The sequence below is a fragment of the Centropristis striata genome, chromosome 16 (genome assembly GCF_030273125.1).
Source record: "Centropristis striata isolate RG_2023a ecotype Rhode Island chromosome 16, C.striata_1.0, whole genome shotgun sequence".
In the NCBI taxonomy this organism is placed as follows: domain Eukaryota; kingdom Metazoa; phylum Chordata; class Actinopteri; order Perciformes; family Serranidae; genus Centropristis; species Centropristis striata.
Window position 1 is genome coordinate 16,936,552 of NC_081532.1, and position 12,796 is coordinate 16,949,347.

General features: G+C 41.1%; 1 protein-coding gene across 3 annotated transcripts in view; it reads right to left on the reverse strand.

Annotated features, from left to right (window-relative positions):
• Positions 1 to 1,004: 1,004 nt before the first annotated feature.
• lingo2b (leucine rich repeat and Ig domain containing 2b) overlaps positions 1,005 to 12,796 on the reverse strand; it is a 40,079-nt gene continuing 28,287 nt past the window's right edge. Inside the window, exons 1-2 of one of the 3 annotated variants that reach the window (XM_059353980.1) lie at positions 6,049 to 6,179; positions 1,005 to 3,544 (exon numbers count right to left, since the gene is read on the reverse strand). In XM_059353980.1, the coding sequence (XP_059209963.1) occupies positions 1,633 to 3,501 (1,869 nt within the window). In that variant the 5' untranslated portion in view covers positions 3,502 to 3,544; positions 6,049 to 6,179 and the 3' untranslated portion in view covers positions 1,005 to 1,632. Of the gene's footprint in view, positions 3,545 to 6,043; positions 6,180 to 12,796 lie in introns of those variants that run through there. The other 2 variants (XM_059353979.1, XM_059353978.1) reach the window with 2 other exon arrangements.

Consider the following 12,796-nt stretch of genomic DNA (forward strand, 5'->3'; position numbering starts at 1 on the left):
GTCATGACTGTAGATCAATACAATACTCAGTGACAGAGAAATACCATGGGTTATAGGAAAATTTTAAAATATTACAGGTGATATTATAATTTAGGGAAAAGGATTTAAAAGGAAATATGTTAACATCACTGTAAAGGCAGTAAACAAAATTTCAACTACTGGAACTTCAATTTTAGGGGTATGATTAAGATTTATTTCCTTTTGAAAATATACCCATAAATTTGTCATATGAAAACAATTATACAACCTTGAACATTTTTTATCACAACAGGATCACACAAGTTAACACCCACGTCCCTGCATTACAAAGAATTGCCCTTAATTGGTTTTACTGTTTTTTTTTTCTCTAAACATTTAAAACATTTTCAACAAAAAAACTAAACAATACAAGATTCCGCTACAGCTTTCCATCTATTAAATACCCACAACCCCTTGGTGCCCCCGGGAAGAATCCGGACGCGCTAGTTTGAAGTGGTGCGATCAAAGAAAAATGTGAGAGGGGGGAAATTTAACCCATAAATCTGTGAAGCTCAACTTTGTCTTGTCCCAAAGAGGGCACCGGCCAGTAAATCTTCACCATTGTGTCTGGCCACCGACTCTTTTATATCATATCAAGGGATTTGTCTGGCAGGAAAATCTGCCCGTGATTTATTATGTTATAAAATGGGTTTAACATGCTGTTTCTGTAGCTGGAAGCATTTCCAGAGTAATAACGGCACTGACCACTGCTATTTCTCAGGAAAAGTGTTGCTGGTAAGTGTGCTCTTTGGTAAAGACAAAGCTCAGACCTCACATTGTAACTACTGTATGCTTCCTTGAGTTTAGAAAAATCCCCATCTAATATTGGAGTCATTCCAAAGGGGGCAATGACCTTTTTCAAAATCTATGCAGCATTTCTGTTCAATATAATAATTGTGATTTTGCATACAAACATAGATAATCCTCTGTTTTACTCAACAGCAACAATACTGTTGTTACAATGACCGAACAAGAACAAAGGCCTGGAAAAATACTTTGGACCCCATCATTCATTTTAATTGTTCCGTCCAACGAGAAAGGCAATGCGTGCACATGCACAAAGAAACGCACAAATGCAACATGCGCACACTGATGCACTCACACATACACGCACGCGCGCACACATGAACACAACACACGCACCTTTCATACTGCAGCTAAGATGGGTATTAGACAATTTAGTCCCGACATGTTGCAGCGATGATAGCTCCAATGCCACGCGAAGATGTCCCCCGTCACTCCCAGCGGCTCCCTCCTTCACCTTGATGTCACGGTGAGTCGACAACATCATTACTCATCACATCACCACTGAAACACATGCCTAGTGCAGCACTATATCACTCCCATATTGATATGTTGGTTATAGTATTATATTCAATGTACTGTATGAGAACATTATGTCATATAAACACGTCCACAGTTTCATATATCACTTTTATATTCACATGCCCACTTTATCACGAGATCACCGTCATATCGACACCCACTATATTTGTACGTCACTTTCGTTTTTGTCACAAATCCACTGTGTCATAGAAAAAAACTTTTTTTTTTCTGATATGTGTGCACGTTGTTGATGACTTTGCCATCATATGCGTCAGTGTGCATTGTTTCTTAAATCATTTTCATGTTGACCCGTCGTGGGCCGCTTGTTTCTGCAACATCTGCTGACGCCCCGTTGGATTTGCGAGGGACGTACTCGATATCAAAGTTGCTCTTATGGCGTCCTTTCCCTCGGCTCCAGGCGAAAAGAAGCAGGAAGCAGAAGATAACCACACCTAGGAAGGACAGGCAGCCCATGGCTGTAGATATAATGATAGTTTTAATGTCTATAGGGACTGTCATGTTGTACAGTACAGTCCCATTCCCCCAAGTGCTGTTAGAGTCTGTCATATAGTTTGAGCTCCTGTTGCTATAGTGAAATCTGTCCCCAATGCCCAGGCTCTTCACAGCTAAAGAGGCCGACAGACTAGCATTGCCAGCAGGGTTACTGGCAATACACAAGTACACCCCGCTGTCGTGCAGCTCTGCTGCCTTGATCTCCAGGGTACCGTCTGGTTGGACTTCCACCCTGCCACTGCTCTTGGTCGTGATGTAGCGTCTGTGAGGTGTAATCCATACCACCGAGGGCCGAGGCGCTCCCTCTGCCGTGCAGCTCAGGCGGGCAGGCTGACCCTCATCAGCCATCAGCAGCTGGGTCGTGTTGGGTCCAATCCGTGGTTTGGTGCAGGTCATGTATCTAGAGACCAGAGGCTCCTTGAGGTCACGGAGAGGTTTCCCCAGGAGGTGCTCAGGGGCGCTGCACTCTGGCTGCACATCCAGAATCTGCAGAGAGGGGGGCTTATGGCTATTGAGCAGCCAAAGCAATCTGCAGTCGCACACTAATGGGTTTCCACCCAGACAGAGCCTCTGGAGGCTGTCTGGCGAGGCAAACACTCCGCTCTCCAGAGAGTCCAGGCGGTTCTGTGAAACATCCAGTAGTTGCAATGATTTGAGGCCCGCAAAGGCAAAGGGCTCGATCGAAATCAGCTGAGCCCCTTGGAGGTGAAGCTCCAGCAGGTGTGGGAGTTGGCCCAGCTCTCCCTGATGGATGTGCTGGATGCGGCAGTAGGACAAGTTGAGATGTGTGAGGTAGGGCAGGTTGCGCAGTGCTGCGCCGGGGAAGGCAGACAGGTTAGTGTTGGTTATGAACAACGTTGTGAGGTTGAGGCCGTGCAGTGAATAGGGAGGCAGTGTGTCCAGCCAGGGCCAGTAATCAATCTCTAGTCGGCGGAGACGTGATAACCTCTTAAAGGAGTAAGGCTTGAGAAAACTGATGCTCAAGTAGCACATGCGCAGTTCCACCAGGCTGTGCAGATGTGCCAAAGCATCAGTAGGAACCACGGTCAGATTGGAACGTTCTAGGGTCAGACTTTGGAGTCCAAGTAATCCTGTAAAGGCCCGCTGAGAGATGAAAACCAGTTCGTTGTCACCCACCTCTAGGGATGACAATCGCCGCAGATCTTGGAAGGCATGATCCAGGAGAACCACCAATCGGTTGTGGCTGAGGTCGATGCGGGTGAGGTTGGTCAGGCCTGACAGTACACCAACAGGCACCAGCTGGAGCAAGTTACTGCGAAAGTTGAGCGAGCGGAGAGCAAGTTGAGAACGAAATGCGTTGGGCTCAACCACACTGATGAGGTTGTCGCTGAGGTCCAGGTCCTCCAGCTGCTGGAATGAAGAGAAGTTGTCCGGTGTTATGATACGTAGCTTGTTCTTACTGAGGTCCAGGACGCGGGTCTCGATGGGGATGCCTTCAGGGATGGTGGGCAGTCGCTTGCGGTGGCAACTAACCGACTTGCTTTGGGCGGAGCACTCACATCGGGCGGGGCAGCTCAAAGCCGGGCTGACCAGGAGAAGCAGCAAGGCCCCGCCCAGGAAGAGGTGGCAGTGGTTCAGGGCTGGGTGTCGCATGTCTCTTTTACCCACGTTGCCCTCTGTCATGGCACAGCTTCTTGTCCATACAGAGCACCATCACGAACAAGCCCTGCAAGACACAATACGAACAAGAAATATGTTAGAAAACTCATCTCAGACTCTCTTCACCTCTTTGCCCCCTGCCTTTTTTTACATATCCAACCTTATGTCTCTTTAAACCGCCGTGTATTTTCCCACTTAATGAACTGTCCCTTTCTCTGGCAAGGTGGATATAATGGAATTAAACTCACAGCAGGGCGACAGAAATATCAGCAGCAGAAAAATGTGAACGCTCATCACTTTGTTAGCACAAAAGGTTGCAGGCTAACTGAGGATGTTTCATGAGGATGGAAGATGTTTCAGCCCGATGGCGAGAAATGACCCTCGTTAGAGTGCACTGAGGCTAAACGCCCATGTGGATTTGGCGGTGCTGTATGTGTCTGACTTTGTATATCACACAGCATAATGGTGTGTATGTGTGTGTGAGGGGGTGGGGTGGTGAATGGACTATGTGGCAAGTGTTCAAACTAAAATACAAACTATGCAGGGAATTAAATGTGAATCCACAGAGTTTACAGCAGCGTTTGCCAAGCGCACGGAACCCCAGTAGGATGACCAGCAACAAATAAATATAAGTAATCAACATAATGAGTCATCTCACTGGTTCTTTGTTTCAATTTATATTGAATGCACCCAGTTTCTATATTTATCACTAAGATGTGGTATTTAAATGTACATAATTAATGTGGACAGAATCTCTCTCTCTCTCTATATATATATATATATATGTGTGTGTGTGTGTGTGTGTGTGTGTGTGTACATCAGAGGTTATCCCTATGTATGTTTCTTTAAATAATGCAATGCATTCTATATATGTTTTACACATCTGCATACACACAAACACACACTCTTAGAGAAAGTGTTTGTAAATGTGAAATGTAAATGAAGTAAATGTGGATTCTGATTATTTTAAATAATACCTTTTGAGACCAAACAGATTTTAGAGGGGAAAAGTTTGCCAATATAATGAACTTTTGAGCTGCAGAGAGAAAACTGACCATTATTATGTGGTTTGTGCACAAATATGTATATATATATATATATATATATATATATATATATATATATATATATATATATATATATATATAAAATCTAATTGAACATTAAACATACAAAGTATTAAATTCAACCAACTCTGGACATGACAATTGAGAAAAATGATAAAAAGTAAATAGCTTAATAAACATAAATTCAGTATCACTCATTTGCTGACCATTTAAATAAAGAATATATTAAACTAAAATGAACAGTAAACACAAATTCTAATTTACCCCATGCATCATTTGTTCTGTAAAAATAAAAAATCACATCAGCCCATATTGCACAACATAAAATTATACATACATACATATATAGTCATTTAAAAACATTTTAAAAGAACAATAAATAGGCCTAGCTTGTGACTTGAATAAGGCTTATAACATAGTGACAAAAGTGTTATCATAAAATATGTGCAATCTATAACAAACCTTACACTCCGATAACTTTTAGGGACTTCCACTTTGAGAATCACTGATTTACCCTACAACATTTTCTATTTGCTTCATTCCTTTAATGTTCTGTCTTTTTACTGCTTGTTACTTCGAATTACTGTTTTTTTATATTCTATAATTGTTGTATAACTTTTCTTCCTGAAACGACCCGTCTGTTCCAAAGCAGTAAGTAAAGTTTCTTCTTATAAGAAAGCCAGTTGATGTTTAATGTTTGCGCATCACTTGCAGGCTACATCCCAGTCCATACATTATGGGCGTATCATTACTGCAGTCACTGTGCACACACAGTCTCAGCTCATGATGATTCAAAGCATATTGATATGGGAGCACTTTCTGCTTTACATAACAGGGCAACTGCACTGTGCATGTGAAAAGCAATAAATAAAATAAAAACAGCAATACATTTTGTCTTCCATATTTTAGAATACATGAGAATTGATATGTGAAGTTTGCAGTGATTTTCAAGACATTTTTAAATTGTTTTTGATTGTTTTTTTAATTTTTTTCCATCATTTCTTTTACATTTTCTTAATTTACTGGCTCTGCTTCTCAGCCACCGTACACGGGGGATTTTATGGAAAAGAGAAGATAACGGCAGGGTAATGAGGGGAAGGATGCACAGTTCAACTGTAAAACATTATGTTCTCTGAGAGCCATGCCTCCTTACAGCTCGGAAAGACACAGACCTTGACAGCAAAACACCTTCCAGCAGCCACAGGTTGTTGAATTGACAGATGGCTATGTAGACAGTGAGGCTGACCATAATTGCCTCATTACCAGTTGTATCTGCATTCTGCTCATGGCTATCTTTGCCAATTAGGTGTGCAAAACGTTAGACACATCTGTGAGCGGTGGAAATTTGAGTGCACATTATAAAGGCAAAGAAAAATGCTCGAAATATGAAAGGTGCCTTTAAAAAAAAGCTTTTGACTGCTTGCAGAGCTCTGTCAATCACTGCAAAGCAAAAATGCAGCCGAGGTAAGCAGATGATGAGCACGCAGACAGACACATACCTTACTTTGATAGTGAAGTGAGTGACATTCAGAAAATAGCCGAGATGAGGCAGAAGGAGCCGGAGAGCACACACACTTTCCCTTTCCCACAGCACTCACCCCTCCGCCCGGCTCAGCAGCTGCACTGCTCGCATCTCCATATCTATCCTCTCTTTCTTCCTATCGCTGTTTTATCTCTCCGTCCTCCTGTTCACACATCTTCCACCTAACTCCTTTTCTCTCCGCGGTCCTGCCTGGCCTGGCAAAAGCCCCAGTCCGTTCATCAGTCCCTGCAGGCTGGCTTTTTATCGATCGCAGCGCAGAAACATCAGATGCCAGGAATGTAGCCTTTAACAAAGAGCAGGCCGTTGCCACAGCAACTACAAACCCTTACTCCCATCCGCTCTATGTAGTCTGCCAATCACATTAATGAAAAAAGGAAGAAATAGAGTAAGGAGGGAAACATTTTTTCATATTCCTTTAGTCCTGGCATTGGAGAACGTACAAATTGAATACATTCCTGGAAATTCAGTTTCATTGGTATAGCGGCGTCTACTTTAAGGTGTTTCCAATCTGTCATTCTGGCCGCCTTGCTATTTGTCGACCTGTCTTGTTGCCCATCCATCTGGTGCTCTGGTAACTATCTCTGTCTGTCTACCTTATTATCCGTCCACAAGCCTGCTTCTGTCTTTGTGTATTTATCTGTCTGCCTTTACCCGTCAGCCTCTGTTCCTCTCTGCCTCTCTGTTTAATAATTACAGTCCAGTTGTCTGTTGCTGCAGTGGGGGACTGGTCTGGTGATCTGTCGGAGAGTTGTGTTTCACGGCCACTCGCGGTCTCCGCGGCTCTACTTGGAGAGTCAGTGCGCACACAAAAATACCACAGCCTTGTAAGTTATTAAAGCTCGTATCAAAAAAAGCACATGATACAAAGGTTATTGTTATGTTGCACTTTTTTTTTTTTTTTGTAAATTACAGATACCCTGAAATGGATGTTTCTGAACCTCTGCAACCTATCCCTACTCAACATATTCATATGACAACCTATGAAATATGACGTGGTGATCGCCTCATACATTTTTTTTTGTTCCTAATGTTGTAAAATATTTAGTTTTAGGCACCAAGAAACCTTGTTTATGGTTGTGCACCAAAACTACGTAGTTAAGTTTAGGAAAAAATAACAGGGTTAGGCTTAAAACACTACTTCTGGATATTAACTACAATAAGGTGACACAAACACCACTCCTGCTTGAAAGTCATAGGTTTGTTTGAGCCTCCCAATAGATGACCCGATAGTGATTCTAATAAAGAAGTTCTTATAATTTACTATGAATACCTTTGCAGTCAAAAGTAACAGTGATATCCTATGAATATGTGACAAGTGCTAATTTTAACAGGTTGCTGACATCAGACCACAACACATTTTTGACATATATATGACGACACCTGTTGTAGACTATGACATGGTTTTGTTTTAAACGTCACAGTTGCCGTTTTACAGCACTGTTAAGGTTAGGTTAATAAAAACAAAACCACTTAGTTAAGGTTCGGTAAAACACACTAATTCCAGTCTTAATTCCAACAATGACACACAAAAACAAGTCTCCCTATGTGCCTTTAAAAAGCACATTGTTTCCTCTCTTGACTTTCCGATTAACAAATCTGTGGTTTTGCAGAGAAGTAAGCATTTTTGTTGCCGACTGGGCTGTTTAAACAGGTGGTTAACATTTAGAATTAAAACTAAAATTACATGGTTAGGTTAAGGAAACAACAAACAAAGTTTAGGAAAAGATTTGGTTTGGTTTTAAAATAAATACTTGTTCTCGAGTGTGTATTTGTTGTAGATGTGGACGGTATGAGATTGAAGTTTGTTAAAAGCCTGCTGCATCTCATACAGACATTTAAGGGGGCTGTGTGTTTCATATCACTGTATCTGTGGTTTGCAAAAATGTTCAATACCTGCATTTATTCTTGTGACTGGACTTTTTCTCTCCTCTTGATTGAGTTTAACCTGAAAAGAATGACAGTTCAATCTTCCTGAGGGACCTCTAAAGAATTGGAATGTCTTATCTGTAAATGTATGAGATTTACTGCGTCATTTCTGCATTTTTAAGCTGTAATCCTCCAAACAAACCTGACGTATTTACAGTAGTTATCATAAATCAAAATCTGTCCTGATCCAGGTTTCACGTTGCAGACACTGATAAAATAAAGATGATTCCCCAAAGACTGTAAATCATGTCCTTGGATTAAAATACTATTTCAGCACTTGTTCAAGTGTCTAACCTTGAAAAATGATGTAGCTTTGATTCTGCTGAAGACCAGCAGTCTGTTTGATGTCCCAATCCATATCTGGCATATGGAGCCCGCTGTCCTCCGACTGCTTTGTGTTTTCAAGTTTTCAGTTATTTGCCTTAAAGTCATGTTTCTCCCAACGAAGAGTGACTGAATGGACAGCTGATGAGGGTTGACAGAATGTAATATAATATAATAGTATGTGATCCTTCATGTCTATATGACAGCATGTTGTTTCAAAGAATACAAAAGTATAGAGAAAGAAATATCCAAGAAAAAGTAACTGATAACAAATCCCGAAAAGTGTAGCGAACATTTTAGAAAATCACTTCTTCAAACATTGGTTGGATTAAAAGAAATAGCGAGGTCATTGCTGGAAAAATGGAGTCCTCTGCAGTTAGTGTTGTACTGTGTGGCACCTGTTCAGAGTTAGCCAGAGATTTAGTAGCTTGTTTTAACGAGGCCTCTGTTTTTTCAGTTAAATAGAGCTAAAGCTTTGCAGACTTTCTGGCAACGGCAGATGGTGGAAGCAGTGAAGGCAGATGGAAATAAAAATCATTTCCAACATGGCAAGAATGGGAGGCTGCTGTGTTTATGGAAAATGTGGTCTTATTTAGGTGGTGTAGCCTATTTTAACCATATATTTTAGCTAAATAAAAATTATAATGTGTTAAACTAGCTGAAAAACTTGCTATTAAATTCCACAATTTGAATATAAATATAACTGACTGACTGAATTAAATAGTATTAGTAAGTTATTTACTTATTCGCAAATTAACATACGGTCTACAGCAGGGGTCGGCAACCTTTATGGGCAAAAGAGCCACTATTGGCAGAAAAAAGGGAAAAAATGTTGGAATGGAACCTTATTTCAAGCCTTACAATGACAATAAAACCTAGTAAATCTAATCTAGCCTACCAGCTTTACTAATAACCCTGCGTAGCTTGCTGCCCCCGCGACCACGGCCCCAGAGAAGTGGAAGAAAATGGATGGATGGATGGATTTTGTCAGAAAGCAGTGAGAAGCTAAGTGCAAATGAGAGGCTTGACACTGAAGACATATCTCAGGAGATTTGGAATCGAAAGCTAGCCAAGGGCAAGGGAGACTTAAAACTAGACTTGAAGTTTGCCAAAATTTAGAGGCTAAGGTGCCATGCCATGACTTTCGTAAGCTATGATGCTTTAAATAAAAATTAAAATGTAAACAAATATTTCTATAAAGATTTTATTTTGTATAAATGTTTTGGTCACAGCCACAGGGAGCCACTGCAGATGGCCTGAAGAGCCACATGTGGCTCTGGAGTCTATCCAGAATCTGCCTCAAAACATTTTTTTTTTTTTCAATGTGCTTGAGCCACAAATAAATAAGCATTTTAGTTAGCATGTTAGCATTTTAAAAGTTTTATGTCCCGACACTGTTTCCGTATCTGATGAACCACCTGTATGTTACCTGCCTAGCAGTGTATGGAAGACGGACAAAGATACAAGCTAATGTTAGCTGGTTAGCTCCTAAAGAGTCAGATATTTCCCTCAGGAGTTGGTTGAGACCAAAACAGAGTTAGAAGAAGAATCCAAATGCTACTATGGCTCCATCTGCTGTATGAAATAAGCTTTGGCACCCCAATGGCATATGACTATACTTTGATTGGCCTATTTCTATATAGTGCCTGTGACAGGCTGATCCAGGCTGACCCAGGTGGCACACATACAGTACTGCAGTGGCCATTTCTCGACTCCCTTCGAGCCCGGCCATATTTTTAGAAACACTTGGAGCCAACCGTGTCATGGGCAAGATAGAAAACATACAAGATCCCATAGAATTCTGGGTAAATGGTAATGGTGAGGGGGGTCATTGAGAAGGGCAGCCTACAGGGTTGAGCGTTTTGGGATTTGGTTCTGAATTGGATTAGAGTCAGTGAAACTGTAGAAAATCTGACAGCCGAAAAGGAGCTGTAGGGTGATGCATGAGTCACTGTGAGAGTGAGAGCGGGAGAGAGAGGAAGAGAGGAGGGAAGAATAAAGAGAGCGACGTAACAGATAAAGCAGAAATACATGAAGAAATGAGGAAAGCCACGCTTACGAGATTAGATAAAACCCTTGTTTGCTTGAGTTGACTGTGATTTCTAATGTGAATTTAACCGAGTAAAGCTTGAGAAAGTGATTCCAGCTCTTCCAGGAGATCTTGGTAATACTCAAGCAATGCTCCGCGCACATGTTGATTTTAATCTGTCAGGATGAGCAGGGTTAAAGCCCTGTTCATTATCGCCGCACTTTACAAATCAGTGTTTTTTGACAGGTGCAGAGCAAATGCATTTTAGGCTGAGGAGGACTTAATTGGAGTGTACCAATTAATTTTTAAAACTACTCAAAATTAAAGTATTGATCGCCACAAAAGTATTTATGAATTAATAATGAGTTATTGACATAATGTGTGCCTGAGACATTTCTTTTTGCCCTCAGGTGTCCATTAAATCAATGCTTTGTGTGAAGTAGCATCTGCGGTACTGCAACTTTAAGGTAATTATCACAGTTACCCCAATATGTGTGGTTGGAGGTGTAGAACATTAAAGGCGTGGGTGGTTTTTGTGGTGACCATGCATAATAATGTCGACCATAAATCCTCTCTGCTCTTCGCAGAGCCTTGCAAAGACGAGGCTTTGAATTCACTTACATGATGCAATTATTTTGCCCCCTTGGAAAGAAGCCATTGTTATTTTCTTTAACATAAATCTTACTCCTCTGCAAAGAAGTTTAATGCACATTTTACACTTGTTTGCTCATTTATAGAAAGAAAGAAACAAGGAGAAAGAATGTTTTTCTTTTAAGTTTTCATTTGTCACTTTGGATCACTGGAGTCATAAAAAGTGCATCGCATTCATTCATCCTGCTGTTTTCCCTTGAAATATTAAACATGGGCCTGACTGTTCCGCTATGCTCATTTCCAGATATAATACTGCCATGAATAATGGAATTATTTCACATGAGAGAGTTCTCATGTAGGCGATTATTGCCGCAGTGTGAGCACATAACATGACATACTCCACATGATAATTGACCTGAAAGGACGCATTGTTGAAGTGATCGTCCTTTTTCGCGTCTACATGTTGTTTCACAAACAAACGTGCGTGCAAATTGTGTTTACGTCCTCCTAGCGGTGTTTTACATGTAATTTGATGCTGATTCAAAGCGAGACCTTGTTGTGAATTAACAAACCACAAGGGATACATATTCTATTCATCAAGTTGTCTGATGAAACAAAGAAAATCCCTGTTGATTGGCCTTTTTATGTCCACACCATTACACAGAGCATGTGAGGCAGTTGAGCACCAGGAAGCAGTATACTGTGTATCGTCAGTGGAGCCCGAGCTCAGTTTAATGGTAATTCACTGTGTTTTCACAAACAAATGCTAACAAGCCAAATGCATTTTCTATTCTGGGAATTGTGGCACTCTGCACACCCACTGACCACCCTGCAGAGCGCAAAATGTCAGCGGAGTTTTCAGGATGCTGTTGGGAATCGGAAGTTGAACCATGTTCTGCGCGGCTAATTAGTGCTTGTGCATTCAAACTCTGCCAATTAAGCAGCTCCTTTCTGCACCACTGGCCATGTTTCCTCTGAAGCGCTGCCTTGTTGAGCCATCAACAGCGTATCCTGTCTTCCACCATGTGGCTTGTTGTACGTCTGCTGTGCTGCAGGCTCACAAGGGATGTTGCTTTACCCCGCAGTCTCTGGATTTAGAAAAGTCCAGTTAATACTTAGTGAGTGTTTGCTCATACTGATAGACAGAGGGAGGGACGGTGTAGTGCTTCTAAACTATAGCCTCCAGAACCGAAGCACCAACACTCTGAAACAGAGCCTCCATACTGTGGAAATGAATTATGTGAATATATCGTCCCTCGACCAGCTGAATTTTATCACACCAGCATGTGACATTTCTTCCGCTTTGTCGCTTTTAAATTTAGAGTCAAGCCCCTTTTCGTAATATAGACAATTTTTACATGCCGCACTCATGTCTGATTAAGCACCCACGTCACTTTATGTAAAGGTTATGACAGCAATCCTACCAGCTCAGACCATATGACATTTCTGTGACACTTTCAACATGACACTGTCGGCACAAGTCTGTATCAAATGCCATCAGATTAATAATGGATCAATGACTGTATATGATATGAAAGATGTTGCTCGTAGTGGCAAACCCAAAGAGAATTTTTCATGTTTTTCACGCCCATAACTTTAATCTTTTAATTTAGTTCCAATGCTATCAATGTGAGAATCGATCAGATGTCAGTCTGATGAGCATTTAGCCTGCGGAGTACATGACCAATACTTTGGGGTTCAGGTGTAGCCAGCAGATTATAGCAGGATAACAAATATCCAAGACTTTTTCTTTCATGTACCGTACATAGTTGATAATACAATTAACAACTTCATCGATATTTTATATAGATATTTTATGTGTTTTATGTCATACCGATA